At 36.7% G+C, this 19,895-nt stretch overlaps 4 protein-coding genes across 5 annotated transcripts; 2 read left to right on the forward strand and 2 right to left on the reverse strand.

The window, feature by feature from the left end:
* The first annotated feature begins 7,873 nt into the window (after positions 1 to 7,873).
* LOC104812743 (transcription factor MYC2-like) lies at positions 7,874 to 10,289 on the forward strand. The gene has a single exon (XM_010540064.2). It carries the CDS (start codon positions 8,223 to 8,225, stop codon positions 10,062 to 10,064), a length of 1,842 nt encoding a protein of 613 aa, XP_010538366.1. The 5' UTR covers positions 7,874 to 8,222; the 3' UTR covers positions 10,065 to 10,289.
* Positions 10,290 to 11,111: 822 nt separating this feature from the next.
* On the reverse strand, positions 11,112 to 13,112 carry LOC104812744 (multiple organellar RNA editing factor 5, mitochondrial-like). Its single transcript, XM_010540066.2, has 4 exons — positions 12,612 to 13,112; positions 12,203 to 12,300; positions 12,043 to 12,108; positions 11,112 to 11,530 (listed from the first exon to the last, which is right to left on the reverse strand). Exons 1-4 carry the CDS (start codon positions 13,001 to 13,003, stop codon positions 11,394 to 11,396), a joined length of 693 nt encoding a protein of 230 aa, XP_010538368.1. The 5' UTR covers positions 13,004 to 13,112; the 3' UTR covers positions 11,112 to 11,393.
* A 1,729-nt stretch (positions 13,113 to 14,841) lies between these two features.
* On the forward strand, positions 14,842 to 17,899 carry LOC104812745 (MND1-interacting protein 1-like). 2 transcript variants are annotated; one of them, XM_010540067.1, is made up of 3 exons: positions 14,842 to 14,931; positions 15,070 to 16,742; positions 17,149 to 17,899. In XM_010540067.1, exons 2-3 carry the CDS (start codon positions 15,129 to 15,131, stop codon positions 17,665 to 17,667), a joined length of 2,133 nt encoding a protein of 710 aa, XP_010538369.1. In that variant the 5' UTR covers positions 14,842 to 14,931; positions 15,070 to 15,128; the 3' UTR covers positions 17,668 to 17,899. The 2 variants fall into 2 exon arrangements, with proteins under 2 accessions (XP_010538369.1, XP_010538370.1); XM_010540068.1 differs by having other exon boundaries at positions 14,846 to 14,931; positions 15,114 to 16,742.
* Positions 17,900 to 18,416: 517 nt separating this feature from the next.
* LOC104812746 (NAC domain-containing protein 86) lies at positions 18,417 to 19,889 on the reverse strand. Its single transcript, XM_010540069.1, has 4 exons — positions 19,637 to 19,889; positions 19,221 to 19,504; positions 18,872 to 19,099; positions 18,417 to 18,796 (listed from the first exon to the last, which is right to left on the reverse strand). Exons 1-4 carry the CDS (start codon positions 19,791 to 19,793, stop codon positions 18,593 to 18,595), a joined length of 873 nt encoding a protein of 290 aa, XP_010538371.1. The 5' UTR covers positions 19,794 to 19,889; the 3' UTR covers positions 18,417 to 18,592.
* Positions 19,890 to 19,895: the final 6 nt, after the last annotated feature.

The raw sequence follows: 19,895 nt of genomic DNA on the forward strand, positions 1-19,895 counted from the left end.
TATATTTATATATATATATATATATAAATATATATATATATATATATATATAGCAAATACTTCATAATATAATGATTCTTACAATTTAAATATAAGTTTGCGGTTTCCTTGTTATTTGGTTCAGAAACTTTAGTTTTAATAAAATATTTTTTTTAAAAAAAAAGGGTAACAAATCGCAATGTTGATTTGGTTCATCGACTTTTGGCATCGTTTCTCGAGATGAATGTGTTCGAATCAGTCCAATGTATCACGCAATTATCAAACACACACACACACATATATATATATATATGATAATTATTTAAATCATATGCGTATATAGATAGAGTCACGTATAAAGCTATATTGAGAATTTAATTATCATCGTTATTACATCCAATTGGTGTGCAAGTCTAAACCCATAATGGATTCGGTTCTTGTGCCACATATTATAATAATTTGTATTGTTTCTACATAACACTGTTTACACACATGCATCAAAAATACAAAAACATATATATATATATATATATATATATGTATAATAAAAACACAGATAGAAAAATATTCAGAAAAAAAATTGTCCGAATCTTATGGACTGCAATGCTGATTTGGGCAAACAGTTGTCTTTAAAGATACTCTTCACAGTCGCCGATCAACACGACGGCAGAAGACAAATTTGTGCCAATATTATATCCCATGAATATTTATATATCATATAACTGTACAAAGATCTGAAATATTCGAAATGGTTATTAAGTAAACGTACACAATACATCTTTTTTTTTTATCCATGAAATAATAAACATGTATCTAATAAGGATTCTAACGTGTCTTTGAAAAGAAAAGAATAAGGAATGGGTTCTTAGACCACGAGAACACGATCCAAAATTTTTATTTTTAAATTTAGAATTTAATTCATATTAATAAAATCATATTATAAATCTGAAGTTTGTATGATTCGTGAACAATACATGCTTTTGTTTGTATTACATAATAATGAGAAATAAACACCGGATAACATTATTTTTTGTTACGTAGTTTTCAATTATAATTTGATGTATTTTCGGCGGCCCATTTAAAATGGCAAAAAGCTTACTCCATGGCTCTATTATGGGCCTCTATGTATTTTCGACGGCCCATTAATGCCGCCATTATCAGATTGGATTTTGCAATTTCAAGATCCTAAAAAGTAGTAGGATTTATTTAAGTACTTCAAGAACTCATAATCTTTCTGAAAATATATTATTAAAATCTGGAATACTCATGAATCTATTTTTTTTTTCTAGTATAAACACACACAAAAAATTATTAGATTTATTAATTTATATATTAAATATATATATATTGAGATGCTGTCTTCCTCGGCAGTCCATTTTAATGGATATATTATTTTTTGTTCTCCAACGAAAAATCTGTCGTGTGGTTATGAATGTTTCTTTTCGCATTGGCAATGTAAATGGGGATAATACACATATATATTGATGTCTACTAAAAAATACATATCTATCTATATATCATAACAAAATTAATTCAATATTGGACCACCCGATTTTTAAATGCACGGATACAACAAGAGAACGAAAAGGACAAAAAGAAAAAAAGAAAAAGAAGACGTATGATATGAGAGAATCTTTCTTGTTATTTAATATTATATATATATATATATATATATATATATAATTTTATTGTCTATAATTAGTCTTTCTTATCATTTTTATTTCTTTTATTGTTTAAGTGTCGATCGCATATTGCTCAGAACATCTTACATCATGTTAATGAAATTCTTAAAAAAATTGCGCTATATTGTTTCTTAGAATTTTATTATAATTTTCTAAAATTAAACATAAGTTTTGTAATGTAAGTGTATTTTATTTTATTATGATTTTACTTTAAGCCCTCGTCCGCGTATAACGAGTATCGAAGCGGCCCATGCTATAATCTGTGTAGGAGATTTAATCACCATACAATTTCGTGATTAATTGGTCCTTAAATGCGCAAGTTAATAACCATTCGGCTGAAAATTTAATGAAATGTGGACATTATATTATATCAATGCTCGATATGTATTGGTGGGAGTGTGTGGAGATAGTTTTGTCACGCTTTCTCTCATCGTACCACAATGAGATGAGTCGAAGGGGGACCAGAAGTTATACGAGGCTCGCGAATGGGCATGTGCCTTCCGGATACATTTGCATTCGTGCGTCGCTTTTTAATTATATGTTATTTATTATGTATTCTCTATATATATATTATAAATATCATTTCCTATCATTTCTTTAAATTTTTTTATCTACGTGATTATCATTCTTCCAGGGTTTTATTTTTATTTCGATTCTTTGTTTGTTTTGCTAAATTTTCTCTGTAAAATGTACGGATACAACAAGAGACCGAGTCTATTTATCTCTGAGAAATAATAGATATAAAATGTATATATATACATACATATACGTGAGAAGACCCATTTATAAGGTATCAGGGTCACATACCCCCATTGTTTTAATTTAAAAGTTTAATTTCTTTGTAAATTGAAAAAATCTAAAATACTCAACTTACAGTTTTTTGACAGAAAAACACTAAACTTTTTTATTTTATCAAATAAACATTATACCTTTTAAATTTGATAAAATAAACACTTTAACTTTTTACGATTGTCAAAATAAACAAAATAACTGACGTGACATAAGAAGATGAAAGATGCAAATACATCAGATTATTTTACTTGGTTTTTTTAACAATCGAAAATAGTTCATATATTTTTTTGGATCACTAAACAAGTTCAGTGCTTTTTTATAATCGCAGAAAAATTTATGTATTTTTTGGATTACTTAAAAAGTTCAGTGTTTTTTTAGATTCATTTAAAAAATTTAATGTTTATTTGACAAAAAATAAAGTTCAGTTTTTTTTGTCAAAATTGAAAAGTTCAATGATTTTTTTTTTTGGATTTTCTTTTAAAATTTTATAAACTTTCAATTAAAATTGTCAAATACTTCAGTAACAAAATTAACTTTACATTAATGGAAACAATTTCTTCAAAGGATATTAATGCCGAAGACCTAATTTCTGTGAGCTTGAAATAAAAATTTATGTGAAGGTTTCGTTATTCAATTGCTTTTATTATTTGACGGTCCATTGCCAATTTCTTCATAAGCATTTCTTCTATCTGCGACTGTGGTATTCAAATCTTCATAAATTGTGTTTCTGCATTGAGCCACCCAACTGCTTCAACCAACTTTTCAATTCCATCGGCAAATCCAAAGGTACATACCAACAAATATATATATATATCGCACCATCTTATTATATTGTTCGGTATATATTTTTGTATAAAACGATCGAAAAACAAATTATTTGGATAACAAAATTGAAGGTAAGAGTATAATATATGAACTGTTTATATAAAAAATGGAAAATCCAAAAAAAAAAACACTCAACTTTTCAATTTTGACACAAAAATACTGAATTTTATTTTTTGTTAAATAAACATTAAATTTTTAAACGAATCTAAAAAATACTAAACTTTTTAAGTGATCCAAAAAATATAAGAACTTTTCTACGATTATAAAAAAATACTGAACTTTTATAGTGATACAAAAAAATATATGAACTTCTGCGATTGTCAAAAAAACAAAACAAAATAATCTGACGTATTTGTATCTCCTTATGCCACTATGTTATATCAACCATTTTATTTATACTGACAATCGTAGAAGAGTTAAGTGTTTGTTTTGTCAAATTTAAAAAGTTTAGTGTTTATTTGATAACATAAAAAAATTCAGTATTTTTTTGTCAAAATTTGAAAATTTAGTATTTTTTTTTTAATTTTCCCTATAAAAATGTATAACGTCATGAATTTTATCCGGTCCATTCGTTTGTGTTCAAATGTTCAATTTTAGATAGATAAATAAATAAATAAATAAATTGGTGAATGTAAGAGAGGGAGGGGACACACATCATATGTAAAAACTAAGGGCAAGTTGGTGATTGTGACGCAGACTTGCAATTTTTATGGTTCATTGAATTTCAGTGTTCTCTACTAAATGCTGTCCTTTTCCATTTATTTATTTTCGTTATATATATATATATATATATATATATATATATTGATTTTCGATTAGACAGAGAACTATAAACTTTACCTGGATTTGCTGTTGAAGCAACTTGATATAGAGAGAAGTGTCTTCGAGAACAGAAGCTATATCAGCCTGCTCCATAACATATAGAGAGACATACACATTTACAGGTCAATTTAAGGAAATATTTCATAATATGAAATGAATGATACCATATATATGAATGCGCATCCATATTCTGTAATTAAGGCATTAAGGCCTGTGTGTGTCTATGTTGGTTAATTTAGCTATTATTGAAATACGGCGATATATACATGTGTATATAGATATATATATATATATATACACGCATACATACGGTTTATAAGTAGATATGTAGATATAACGTACGTAGAAAGAAAAAGGAAGAAATGTACGAATAATTAAACAGACCTTGCCATTTTTGTTTTTTATATATATATATATATATATATATATATATATATATATATATATATATATAAAAGAGTGAACAATATATATATGATGTATCTACTTCAATTCACCTAATACCCACGCGAAGTTATAATTATAAATAGATTTGGGCGATATTTTAGATTTTACTTATATGTTTATATTTTTTTGTTTTTATTAGAAGTTTTTATAATTTAATTTAGTTTTAGAATTTATTCAAAGATTTTTTAAAATAAAATTGCTTTTATTTTTTGATACTATTTTAATGTTAGTTTAGATTTGGATTTAAAATTAATCAATTTGATTTCAATTCTGATAAAATTATATGTTTTCTATTTATGTTAATTAAATTTTATATATACAACTATATACTGATTTTTATTATGAAATAAAAATGATTTTATATTTGCTATATATATAAAGTTTGGAATCTCGTGGATAAGAGTTAGGTAAAAATAAAATTTTCAAAAATATATGTAAATTGTTAGATAATATGTATTGCGAAATCCCACGTTACATACTATCCAAAAAAAAACTATCGTCCTCTATGTGTATGTGGGTCACCGTTACGAGAGATACGCTACGTGACAAAATGGCCGTTATCTAACGGCGGCTTAAAATAAAAATTTCAATAAAAATAGCACCCCGGCATCTTAAGTATATTCTTACGCATGAGTTTTACACGATTTAGTATTTGTAATACGTATAGTAAAAAAAAAATACCCGTCTTTTTTTTGGATAACCGGAAATTATAGACCGAAACTCAGACTAATCACAGAGTTATGAGCAATGCATGTGATCGAAATTACGTTTCTCTTTCCAACTTGAAACTCGAATTCAAGACGAGACAGACGTTTTGCATTTCCGTTTTATTTATCGGTTGAACTATCCAATTGGGTTGGTTACCGTCTTAAAAGAATTACTTAAACTAAAAAAATATTTTATTTGTTATAAAATCTTATTCCGAGTCTCAAGTTCGGACCTCAAGTTGGAAAGATAATGCAATTCTAATTTTCGATTCCAGAATTGGTTTGTGATTCGGTCCAAAATACTCAATTAACGAAAAAAAAATTGACTCCGATATCTAAAGCAATATATATAATTAATGTTTATACGTATCGATTTGTTAATATGAATTGCGACTGTTATAATTGTTCGAAACCAGATAATAGATTATAAAATTTCCAAAATTCCGCATACAGAAAAAAAGTCATCTGAATTAAAGATTTTTATACATCATGGACAAGTAAAAGAAATATATTTTTTTTTATAGAAAAGGCGAACTATGACGAATCTCTTGGACGCGTGGTGGAATGATATATGCACGTTGCAGCATGAATCACGTGCTCCTCTCTTCGGCCAAATGTATAAATTTATAATGTGTTTAATTACAACCCCATCAAAGTTTTTGTTTATGTCAAAATGATCCTAAACTTGTTTTAGTACTGAGACTCCCCCAATTTAGATTCCCAATTTTCCTGCAGTGTTCTTATAACAACCTATTATAATTTCTAAAATAATTTAAATATTGTAAATATTTTGATGGCAAATATATGCACAACCAATTATATAAACATTTAAAATTGAAAGTTACATTTTTCAAACCTTATGTTGCAAGAATTGGCTACTAGGGTTGGTTCCGTTGTAGTAAAAAGTTAGTGCTCAGATTGAGATGTTCTGAAAATTCCATACCTTTTCCGTAAATATTCGAGCTCTGTATTTAAAGATTATATTCACTCAATACAAAATGTGACTTATTCCAGATGCAAGATTATGTATTCAACGCCCTCTTTTATGAATATAAAATATAAGGGTTTTTCAAAATAATTAAATACTTCTGCTCGCATTTTTTTTATCAAACCCACGATTTATACTTTTAGTCACATATTAATAATATATAATATCAGCTAATATTATCAAACAAAATTATTTCAGAAGCAAAATCCAACGAACTATACAGATAAGAATTAAATTTCGTATAAGAAGAACTAAAACATAGTTAATAGATTTCTAAAATTTCTAATATTCATGAGGAAAAAAAAAGAACACAATGGGTATGAAAAAAAGGGAAAAACTGTAGTCAACTCTCACGCGTGGCCCATGAGAATTTGTGAAATGCATGAACTGTCCCACCTGCCGTCCAATCATATATATTAACTTTTATAATCACTTTTGATTATTATTATAACTCGAATCTTATTTTTATTATTATTATTATTATGCATTTTGTTAAACTTTAGTGCTATTTACAGGATTCCCTCTCTCTATTGGTATTTTGTGCTATTTAAATGGTGATGAATATATTTTTGTTTAAATATTTATATCTCGAATATAAATTTTTTAGAAACACACACACAGATATATATATATATAATATTCCGTGACATTAACTTAACTGTTGGTTGATTAGTTTAAGGATTAGAAGGGAAGACACAATCATGACGTACCCAGGAAAAATGCTGAATGAATTTGTTATTCGATCACCTAACCATGATTTCACTAAACATATAAATATATTCCGATTGGACGCAACAGAATAGTTTAAAATTATTTTATGCAATGCCTTTAAATAAAATCGCCACGACTTAATTAACACGTGCATCTCGTGGAATATGAACTCAACTAAAATATACCCAAAGCATGTGCTAAATCAATTTAAACAATAAATCTTTAGAGATCTAAACTCTTATAATTTGAAAATTTACTGTTCATTTGTCTCAATATATATTAGGATATCAATCCGGCTATCCCGATTCGATCCAAAGGTTTCGAGTTCAGACTCAAGTTGGTGCATTTTTTTTTCGGATTTGTATAACTAAATCCGAAGCCAGATCCTATATATTTTGGGGTCGAATCGGATCGTATTGACCCATATAATTTCCTTTGTAAATATCATTTCTTTTAAAAATATCGGGTTTTTGGATCGGTCCAAATTAGACCCGAAACATGATTTGAGTCTGACCCAAAAATCCATTTTTTTTACCGAAAAACTTAGACTCGAAATCCGTTAATTTTTGGGACGTGAGGCCTAAATTGATACCTAAAATATATCTTCAAAAAATTAAAAAAAATACCATATGAATGTAAATCCTTCGTATTCTTATGACTCCTTTTTATTTCGTCCGTTGTAATTTTACATGTTAAATCCTCATCTCGACAAAAAAAAACATTAATTTTAATAGTTTGTTTTTTAAAGCTCTTCGATTTATATGTTATTTAGACCGTTTGTAAATACATAACTCAACAATTTTCAAAATTTTATTTAAATAATTTTTCGTTTTATTGTTTTTTTAATAATAAGATTCTTCTACTAATTAAGATTCTCTGAAACTACACTCTGAACTGAGTTTAAAAAGTTCACCCCGAGGCGGGTGACACTTAGAATTAAATCCTGACCGACCAATATTTGCCGAGTAGATCCGACCTCGAATCACAACCGTACGATCTCACCAGGTTTGGTCTCGCCGAGTAGATCCGACGTCTAACTCGTTGAATCGCCACTCGAGCGTTCACCGAAGCTTCTGTGCCCCTACTCTTTACTACAGGCGTCTGCCTGAGACGATGACACGTGTCCATCTAGTAAGATATATTACGTATTTGCCCCTGATATTCGAACCAGTTAAAATCCCAAATGCCACTCCGTTTCTCTAGCATCCACCTCATCCCTCTCTCTCTAAAAAAAAAATTATTCGCGTTTGCCGGTGACCGGTGCATGGAATGACGGACTACAGGCTTCCGGCGACGATGAATCTGTTAACCACCGACGATAACGCCTCCATGATGGAAGCTTTCATTAACTCCTCCGACCTCTCGGATCTCTGGCCACCGCCGCCGGCTGCTCCGGCGAGTCAGCCGCAGAATGCGCCGGCGATTGTTCCGCCGGGTTTATGTCAGGAGACTCTCCAGCAACGCCTTCACGCTCTGATCGAAGGAGCTCACGAGGGTTGGACATACGCCATATTCTGGCAACTCTCGTACGATTTCTCCGGCGCCGCCGTGCTCGGCTGGGGAGACGGCTATTACAAGGGCGAGGAAGACAAGGCTTGTCCCAGGCCGAGGGCGACGACGTCGTTCTCGTCTTCGGCAGATCAAGAGCACCGTAAAAAGGTCCTCCGGGAGCTGAACTCGCTGATCTCAGGCGGAGCTCTCCCCTCCGACGACGCCGTTGATGAGGAAGTGACCGATACGGAGTGGTTTTTCCTGGTCTCGATGACTCAGAGCTTCGCCAGTGGATCGGGATTGGCGGGAAAGGCGTTCTCGACGTCGAACCCAGTTTGGGTTGCCGGATCTGATCAGCTTTCCGGGTCGGATTGCGAGCGGGCCGGGCAAGGTGGGGTTTTCGGGTTGCAGACCATCGCGTGTATACCTTCGGCGAACGGAGTTGTGGAGCTCGGGTCGACGGAGATAATCCGACAGAGCTCGGACCTTATGAACAAGGTCAGAATCCTTTTCAATTTGGACGGCGGACAGTGGAGCGGCGACCCGGATCAAGGAGAGAACCACCCGTCCATGTGGATCTCTGACCCGATTTGTGGAGAACCAGGAACAAACGAACCGGGTCATGGAGCTCCGAGTTCAAACTCGCAGCTTTTCTCCAAGTCTTTGCTGATGGAGAACGGTAGTTCGAGCCCCATAACCGAGAATCCGAACCCTACTTTGGTTCACTCCCTGACCCAGAACCTTAAGTACAACGATTTCTCCCGAGAGATAAATTTCTCGACTTTAAATTCAAATTTGGCCAGGCCCCGATCCGGCGAGATCCTCAACTTCGGCGAGGATGCCAAACGGTGCCCCGGAAACCCGAACCCGGGTCTGTATTCGGGTCAGTCCCAGTTCCTAACCAGCGACATCAAGAGGAAGACGAAATCCATCGGAATAACCGAGGACACGGTTCTCTCCTTCGGCGTCGCCGGTGATAAATCCGGCGACTCCGACCACTCTGATCTCGAAGCCTCCGTCGTGAAGGAGGCGGTGCCAGAGAAACGCCCGAGAAAACGGGGACGAAAACCGGCGAACGGCCGTGAAGAACCGCTGAACCACGTGGAGGCGGAGCGGCAAAGACGCGAAAAACTGAACCAGCGATTCTACGCGTTACGAGCAGTGGTGCCCAACGTGTCGAAAATGGACAAGGCGTCGCTGTTGGGAGACGCCATCGCGTACATCAACGAGTTAAAATCTAAGCTGCAAAAGGTCGAATCCGAGAAAACTCAGGTCGAGTGCCAAGTCGAGAGCTTGAAGGGGGAGCTCGCGGGACAAAACGCAAACGCAGGTGTGGTAGGGGACGTCGGAGATTCGTACTCTTCAGTCAGCAAACGGACAGGGGTCGAGATCGAAGTGAAGATCATTGGATGGGACGCGATGATCAGAATCGAGTCGAGCAAACGCAATTATCCGGCGGCGCGATTGATGTCGGCGTTGAGGGATTTGGAGCTTGAAGTGAATCACGCGAGCATGTCTGTGGTGAACGATCTGATGGTACAACAAGCGACTGTGAAGATGGGGTTCAGAATCTACACGCAAGATCAGCTCAGGGCGGGGCTGATTTCCAAATTCGGATAAATTGTGGGGTCATTTTGTCATTAACTCTTTCTAGAGCGGCTAATTATTTATTTCGTAGTTTCTAATTTTCAAGGGGTTTAAAAAAATGTTCTAAAGTAGAGCGACAAAAAAGGTTCTTGATTGCTCATCTACTCATATATATATATGTATGTATACATTATCAGAGATGGGTCTGTACTATTTTATTCCACAAGGTAACGACGTGTATATACGAAATATGTGTTATTTGAGTGTGCAGCGTTTAATATTTCACAAGTATAACATCATATGACGATCACATAACCTAAGAACCTTATGGTAAATTCGTTCAAATATATTCTACACTACACCCTGGAGATTGCAACCACGTGATTTGAAACATGCATATGTATTCTTGAAATTACTTAAATCTATTTCGTGAAGCAAAATTTGCTTGCTATTATAATCTGAGTTCAATTCATGTTTTGAAATATGTGAAACTACGTACATATGGTGTTACAAAATAGAGTGAAATCAATAACATTTGACAGACTTTGCTTTGTATATATATATTTTTTTGGTAATCGGATATTTTGGACCGAAATCAAGATTAATTTTGGGGGCGAAAGCAAACCATATAATTGGAATTACGTTTTCTCCCGATTTTGGATTCGAATTCGAGACAGGATAGATGTTTTGTATTCTCATTTCGCCGGTTGAACTATCCAAGTTGGGTGATTTGCTTTGTATATACGTGCGCAGATTCATATAAAACCCACGTGTGCATAAAAATATGCATGCATGATTAATCTCGTATCTTTGTTCAAACGTACGAGGAAAAAGTGTTGGTAGATGTCAAAATCGGTCTTTACCTTATTAAGCGTATCATAGAACTCTGCCGCATCCACGTCCTCCAAAAATGGCGTCTAGATTCTGTTCTCTCTCTCCTGTTTTTTTTCCCCTTTCTACGATTGATGAAGACAATGACGCACCTAAAATTGATAGTGTGTTTCACAAATTGCTATAACCACTTACCAGAATATTTCAATATATTGTCTTCCACTCAATAGAAAGTTATTTATAGAATCATGGTAAAACACAAATCCAGTGATAACGACAAAAGCTTTTCGATCATGCCATAAACGAACCACATGAAATAGACACGAGTTGTCTCCTCCTCCAGGCGTTACCAAACTAAAAGAGCATCATATCATATACATATGTGGATTCGAGTTCAGTGGCAATCCTCACATTAGTCTGCTCAAAGGAAACCAGTTTTTTTTTTTTTTTGGCATACATTAACCAACCAAGACAAGCCCTCCAAACTGGTCCTCTTGTATGTTTCCTTGAAAGGGCAGAGGAGAATCCATGTTACCCTCTCCTGCGGGCATACCTGGTTCTGTCATTGTACTTTGGCCTGTCCGAGCTTTTATGGGTTGTGAATTGCTCGATCCTCCTCTGTCTCTCTGGCGGGCGAGGAACTATCTCCCCATTTACGAACAGTTCAGCTGCAACAGAAATCAGAGGTGTTGCATAGCAATCAGTTAGTGGCTCATCATTATGAAACACAGAACTTTAAACCGAGAGCGTGTTTGATTTAGGCGACTATGTTATGGAGATATCGGCCATATCAAGTGAAGCATATTTAGCAGAGGATGCAAGTCTAGGCAAGGATCATGAGGCTTCTTCAAACACAAACACACACACAGACACATAAATAATAAACTGTTATCAAGACAGCATAAAGCTGTGATGACATGTCCTGAAAAATGTTGAATTCTGATGCTCCAGCCTCAAATTCAAACAGCTTCTTATGCTTGTACATAACACATGCAGCCACATCAACTAGATGAATGGGCAGTCTAAAAACATAAAAAGGTGAAAGAAAAAATAGACTTTGGAGTCTGCCTTGACACCAGACGTCGAATCACAGTCTCAAACAATCCTGAATGGGTTACAAAACATGATACCAAAGAACTCACAAAAGCAAAACCATGATACCCTGTCATTGGAGTTTTACCTCCGTAATCTTTGAACTCAGGATCAACATAAGAGTCTGGAAGCACAAACAGAACACCAGGAAGACCTGAAATCACAAACAGCAGCAAGAATCTCAATCATGATAGCTTGTGTACGAACAAAACACGATACGCATCCAATCGCATGTTTTAGAGTAATACCCTCAAGTTTGTTGGATGTCTCCTCATCAATCTCACAGCCAAACCCAAAATACCTCTCGCACGACACATTGTATATCTTCTTCTTAGCTTCTTCCTCGCTGATATACAACATCGAAGAAGACACCCGCACAATAGTACGTATGGTTATCATAATCTATCAGTAGAAAAATGGAGAAACGAATCTTATCGAACATATAAATGCGGTAATTTGTTTGTCTCGTTTCCAAATTAAAAAGCGAGTAAATTTCTAGAAATGATATCTAAATGAGTGAGCTCCTAGAAAAGAGGAGCTAAACCGAAATAAACACACCAACTACGCCAGCTTGTTTGCTTCCTCTTCCAAAATGATATCGAGATTCACAGAAACAGAATATAAAAGAATCTACTTTCAAATGGGAAGAAAACTTGCCTGCCGAGAACTTTGGCTAGGGTTTGGATATAGCAATCAATCATCTGCTGCCTCGCTGCACCTTCACCACCGGGCTTGTCCATGACGATCAACCAATGCTCGTAATCGCAGCCAGGAAAAAGCGGCGCCATCTCAGTCGGGGGTCGGTCGCTGAAATTCGACCCGGATTTCAGCGGCGAGTAACCGGAAGAGCCACCGGATCTGTCCATCCGGGTTCGTATCGTCGTAAAACGGTTCAAGGAGTGAACAAAATCGGCGGCACGAGAAAGCGCCGGGACCGATCGACGGGATAGGAGGTAAGAAGGGAGCGGAGGAGGAGCGGAGGAAGAGGAGGCTGAGAAGAAGCGCTTGGCGGTGCGTGAGGCGGCAGAGCGGGCTAGGGATTTCGCCATTGGAGCTCGGGTAGTGTTTACGCAGGCACGAGGTCAGAAATGACGAACTAGGGTTTAAGCCTTAAGCGAAATGCTCTGATATTTACTACCTCTAGGCCAAGACCAGGAAGGAAAAAAAAAACACAGAGAAAGAAAATATACAATTTCCAGTTATTATTGCAAAATAAAAAATATTCAGAATAATACATGGGCCAAGGCCCAAAACTCGTAAACCGAACCATTACTATAAATGGGCCTTACATTTAGAAAATACTTTCGAGGTTTTAGGCTCAATAACTGACTAATTTCAAATAAGATCTTTACGAGGTTTTATAATTTTTTAATTACTTATGAAATAAAATAATATTTACTAACTTATTATACCTTTTTAATTAACAATTATGCAAACCGGAGATGCTAACCCAATAGATGGATTGAACCAGTTTATTCGGTTTAGTGAGTATAATGCAACTCCGTCGCAGTCTATGGTTAGGTTACCTCTTTCAGAGGATATTATATCAAAAATATCCTTATTTTACTATTTCTATTTCAACACATACCATTTTCCAGTTTAAATCATGCATTGAAATTGGTGTTGTAATACACAGTTATACTGGCTATAGTTTGGAAGATACTTTGCTCGTGAACCAGTCGTAATCTCTCTCTCCCAAATCAGAAGATAGTGTTTGATCGAATGGTTATGGTACAGTAATCAGGAGAGAAAAAAGATACATTATGGTACACGCGCGTATACTGTAACACAGGAAAGAGACGATTATGCGTTTGAACTTGCCATGGGAGATGAATAGACTCTGCCTACACACCACAGACACTCTGCGTCAACAAGAGACTTTAATATTATATATATATATATATATATATATATATATATGCTTTTATGGTTCCCAATGCCACAGGTTCTTAATGGTCTACTCTCTCGAAGCAACCAGAAAGAAGGAATTTCTATCCCGATTGGAATAATACCTGCTGGGTCTGACAACTCGTTAGTTTGGACTGTTCTCGGTGTTAGAGATCCTATTTCTGCCGCCATTTCAATTGTGAAGGTATTCCAGGCTAATTGCGTGTAGTGCCTATGTGCGTTATTTTCTTTGTTGTTCTGTGTAACTGTTTATTCATTTTTTGCGCTACTGTTTAATTGTTGACATTTCTCTATTAGGTTTGGATTTTGATTCAAGTTATTGTAAGATGTAGAGCCAGTGATGTGCGGACTTAGAGGAACAGGTTACTTTTTGTGAAAATATGTAGGGATCTAGATAACAAGAGACTTTAATATTATATATATATATATATATATATATATATATATATGTATATGATATGTTGAATCAATGTTAATATGAACACATAAATCGCATCTCATCCCGAGAAAGATGCTAATTCTAATTCTCTAACTCCAAAGGACCATGAAAGAATCTCTTTTACTGGGACCGGTTAACGTCTTATATAAACGGATATAATGAAATCCCCTAACGCTAGATGATTTCTACACATATTTTTATCATATTTATTTTTCTAAAAAGTAATTGAATAAAACTATACACTACCATAGAAGATATACATATTATTAAATTACCCAACAATTATTTTTGGACTGCAAAAGGAATACCTATATATGACATTGACCGGTCAGAAATTACATTCATAGAATCATAGGTCGAATAAAATACAGTGATGAATGGACATTAGTTATGTTGGAATTCCGAAGCCTAGTGCGGAGACGGCGTCGTTTTATTGTGGGCTGATCCAATGGGCTCTTAATGAGCCCAAACTCCGGCCCAATTTGTGGGGACAAAACCCCCCCAAGAAAGGCCTCAAAGAATACATAGCATTTTCCTTTGCACGCCCTCCTCTCTGTCTTTGTGTTCGCTTCTTCTTCGTCTCTGCCGAAGCTCCTCTCCCCAGCTGAGGAAATTATTCATCGTCGTTTTGTGAGTTTTTTATTCTCTGAATTTTATCATATCATTTGAATTTATTTTTTCCTTTTCCGATCTTTGATCTCTTTGATCCTGGTTTTGGTTGATGTTTTCGTATGGCGATTCATGATCTTACTGTTTCAACCTCTGTAGAATTTTTTCAGATTTTCGTGTATACATAAACGTCCCTCGTGCAGAGACAGGAGTTTCTGATGGGTTGTACTGTGAGGGAGAAGCATGTGCGACCTAGCCGGAAGACCCGATCCGTGAAACCCGAATTCGATCCGTGTTGTTTGTTTGATAGAACGGCTCTGTCGAAATCCATTGTTGAATCGAGTCTCAAACACCTGGTTTCTCATTCGGGACTTTCGGATTCGGATACGGACCCTGGCACCATCCCCATGTCCTCCAACTCTACTGGGGGGTACTGTACAGAGGATCAGCTGGAGGATATTCTGCTGAAACATTTGGAGTATTTGTACAATGAAGCTATCTCTAAGCTCATTGCATTGGGTTACGAGGAGGATGTAGCGTTGAGAGCCATTTTGAGTAATGGGTACTGCTATGGTGGTATGGATGTGTTGACAAATATAATGCATAATTCATTGGCTTATCTCAATAGCAGTAGCACTGGGGGTAGTAACGGGAACAATGAGGATCAGTCGGACACCGTTTTCACAGACTTGAGGCAGTTGGAGGAGTATTCACTCGCGGGTATGCTTTATTTGCTGCAACAAGTTAAACCTCATCTGAGCAAAGGTGATGCCATGTGGTGTTTGCTAATGAGTGAACTCCATGTCGGTAGAGCAAGTACGATGGATATACCGAGTTTGGGAAATGGAACTAACAATGCCATGCATAGTAATGTGGAGGATGTTAACGGTTATAATATGAATGGTGCGGGTGTTATGGCACCCGCATTATGCAGATTCCATGGAGGATGGGGTTTCGGAAATGGGGGAGGACCGGATTTTTCTGCTAATGGGTTTTCTTCATACAATGCGGAGGTGACACTGCAGAGAGACATAGATTGTCCGAGGAAATTTAATCTTTCACCATCCATGAAGTCCTTGTTGAAGAGGAATGTTGCAGCATTTGCTGCTGGATTTCGTGCTGCTAGTCTGAAACATATGCAGGTGCAAACTCATACTAGCGGTAATGGCGTGTCTAGTACAAATGCTGGATGTGCGGAAACGTGTGAGCAACCTCAAAACTCAGGAAGTGAAGAAAGTGTTAGTTCGGTGTTGGATAAGTTTCGGGATTTGAACCTTGATGAGAATCTTGAATCAGCTGGTGAGGATCAAAAGGATGGCGTGATAGTCAGTTTGATTCATCAGATCAAGGATCTTGAAAAGCAAGTAAAAGAGAGGAAGGATTGGGCTCATAAGAAGGCGATGCAAGCTGCCCAAAAGGTTAGCGATGAACTAGCCGAGCTAAAAATGTTGAGGAGTGAGAGAGAAAAAACTCAACGGTTAAAGAAGGGAAAACAAACACTTGAAGACTCAACCATGAAAAGGTTATCTGAAATGGAAAATGCTCTAAGGAAAGCTAGCAGCCAAGTTGACAAAGCCAATGGAGCTGTCAGAAAGCTTGAGAATGAAAATGCAGAAATCCGAGCAGAGATGGAGGCTTCCAAATTAAGTGCAGCAGAGTCGCTTACTGCATGTGTGGAAGCAGCAAAGAAGGAGAAAAAGTGCTTGAAGAAGCTTCTGGCCTGGGAGAAGCAGAGAATGAAGTTGCAGGATGAGATTACCTCTGAGAAAGAAAAAATCAAGGCGCTTAATAGGTCTTTAGCTCTGATCAACCAGGAAGAAAAGGAAAATGAGGTAAAACATGCTGGATATATTATTTTCATTCATATACACATAAAAGTTCTACCATGTCTCAGTGAATTTAACCCCTAGACTTGTCGAAGAGCCTTTTAATTAAGAATCCAAGAGTGTAATATTTGATTGATGTCTTAGGTATTGCTTTAACCATCACAAGACTTGGAGACGTTACCATGTTAGAGTGCCTCCAGTAACCTTGCAATTTCAATATTTCTTTTATTTAGACTCGGGTTTCTCAAAATTTTGGTTTAAGGCATGCATTTAGCTGTTTCTCCAAGTTTCTTCTTGCTGACCAATATATCCAAATCACTAAAGTCTGGGTCTTTACTTTGCAATTCGTGATAGATTTTTGGCAACCTATGTGGATGAGTGGTGCAGATGTGTCTTGGTAATGTAATTGCAGGCGAAATGGAGGCGGGAGCAGGAAGCTAAGGAGAAAGCAGTGGCTCAAGTGGAGGAAGAACAACGTGCCAAGGAAGCAGCCGAAGCTAGCAATAAACGGAGGCTCGAAAGCTTGCGTTTGAAGATCGAAATAGATTTCCAGAAGCACAAGGATGATCTCCAAAGACTTGAACAAGAGCTCTCCCGGCTGAAGCCCTCTTCTGCTGCTGCTACTCCATCCACAACGGAATCAAGCCTTCAATCCGATAAGACCTCCCCCACTGGAGAAGCCATTTCCAGGCTGCTTGAGGAGCTTGATAGGCTCGACGGGTCGTATGAAAAGGAGGCGAACTACGATAGGGAATGCGTCATATGCATGAAGGATGAGGTTTCCATCGTGTTTCTACCATGCGCTCACCAAGTCATATGTGCAAGCTGTAATGACAGCTTCATGGGCAAAAAGGGTAGTGGCAAAATCACCTGTCCCTGCTGCCGAGCTCCTGTTCACCAGAGGATCCGTGTCTTTGGAGCAACTTATTAGCCAAAATAGCTTTTGGGGTTTGAAAGAGAACACAGCTCAGGTTCTTCTTTTTCATGGCCAATACCTTTTTTATTTTATCCCTCAAGTCTGCTTTCACAGTTCTATGAAATCTGGACTTGCATTGCATGATATAGTTTTTCTTTTTGGGAGTTCTTGAGAAAGTGTTTCCTGGTTGCTGCTCTTTCCGGGATTTGAGGATGTAAGTAAATAAAATCGATAGCTTCTGTTACTACGACCAGCTTCAAACATGTCTTATTGCACCTTTAACTGCGATCAGATGTATTCAAAGTGCCTCCTCCAAGAACTGTCTTTTGGCCTGAATCAGATTGCTGGAGCTGTAATTTCAAGAACTATTGATCGGTTTGCATCGGTACACGAGCAAACCGAACCGGGTTTTCAGCAAATCACTGGTACGATTTCCAAGATGTGATAAAATGTTGGAGAACATATGATTTTGTAGTTTCTTAAGGGGTGTGTGGTTCTATAGCCATTATCTTAAACCCTACCGTAGCCTTCAAGCTATTCTTCTCACAGATGAAAGAAAATGGATTTCAGAAAAACTCAGCTTGGCCCCAAGGTCTAGAAAGTGTTCTATGGCTCCAGGTAGAGGGCGGGGGAGGAATCTTGCTTTGCTTTTTTATACAACTATGGATAATATATATATATATATATATATATATAAACATCCAAAGTAGAAATAGTTTCCAAAAGTTTTGATTGATGGATAATGTCTGAGCCCGACCTGTGTCAGATCCTGGTAGGTCGCATTATAAACAAAAACATTACTATGTCTGCAAATCATGGTCCAACCTCGAACTGGACGACCAAACCATACATGTTTCATATTGGGTAAGCAGAACATACTCGTTACTATTTTCTGGTATAAGAACATAACGTTTAAAAGGCATCTAAGTGGTGGAAACTATCACAGCTGATAGTGTACATGTCCGTCCATGTGAAATTCTGGGTAATTTAGGAATCCATTGTTGGGAGATATTTCTGAAGAAGCTTCCATTTCCCAGTTGAAGTTTGAGATTGAAGAAGGATCGGTAAAGAATTCTGGATATCCGAACCGTGTTGAGTTTGGAAGATCTTGCCCAGATGCAGATTCCTCCGCTTTCCAGTAGAGCTGCAAGTGAAATTGCTGCAGAGATTCAGACAAAACCCAACACAAAAATTGAAGCTTTGAGTCGAAAAACCAAACCTTGGATGCTGATTCTAGGATTAAATCCTCAGGGGAAGCCCAGATTCTGGGCGAACCAGTTTCCGACAAGGCACAAGGAGCATGGCTCGAGCTCTGGCTCTCCTTCGCAGGGTAACTTGCGCCACAAGAAATATCGAATGGCTCATTCGGGACCGTGTTTGACCTAGCTTCTCCTTTCTTCTGCATCTGATCATCTCTCTTGACCACCCGGCACAATGCGAAATCACCCTGAAAAATTAAAATCCGAGATATTTCTTCTTTAAGCTTATTGCAGTAAAACCCGGAATCGATGAACTTCGAGTGTGTTACCAAAAGATGGACTTTGATTCCTTTTTTCTTTCAGATTCACCTTGAAACTATTTGGCCCCTGTGAAAGATCGTCGCATAGGCGGTACTCGTTCATTACCCACCCGGTTCTACTGCCTAAAGGAGCTCGGCCGAGGTAGAAAACTAGGGTTTTCTTGTATCCAGTCACGGGAGAAGACTGATGACAGATAACTCTTCGATCTTTCCCGGTGGCTTTCCAGTAACCGGATCTTGTTGCTCTGTTCGCTCGAGAGCCGTTTGGGTATTTCCTGTCTCGATGACAGAAGAAGAACCATTCCTTGTCTCGGTTCGGTAAGAACGACTTGTCTGCAAACCAGAACAGCCAAAAAAAAAAAAAAACAGAGGGTAAAAAGCAAATCATTGATTTCCAGCATTTAATGATTGTGATGAACTGAGAAAGGTTTGATCTTTGGATTAGGGTTTATGGAGGGCATGTACCAGGCAATTCCCAGGGATCAAACTTGTACAGATCGATCAATGGAATCACTTCGAGCTCGATTTCGAGCCCCTCGTTTCTTCTTTGGAGGTAATACCCGACGAGTTCTTCATCCGTGGGATGAAATCTGAAACCAGGTGGTAAAGATGATCCTGCCATTGCTTTTTTTTTTCTTTCTCCTTCGTACTGTTTTCTTGGATATACAGAGATGACAGACAAAAACAAAACTTTTTTGGTTAAAGATCAAAGTTTCTGCTGAAC

The sequence above is a fragment of the Tarenaya hassleriana genome, unplaced genomic scaffold (assembly GCF_000463585.1).
Source record: "Tarenaya hassleriana unplaced genomic scaffold, ASM46358v1 Cleome2, whole genome shotgun sequence".
In the NCBI taxonomy this organism is placed as follows: Eukaryota; Viridiplantae; Streptophyta; class Magnoliopsida; order Brassicales; family Cleomaceae; genus Tarenaya; species Tarenaya hassleriana.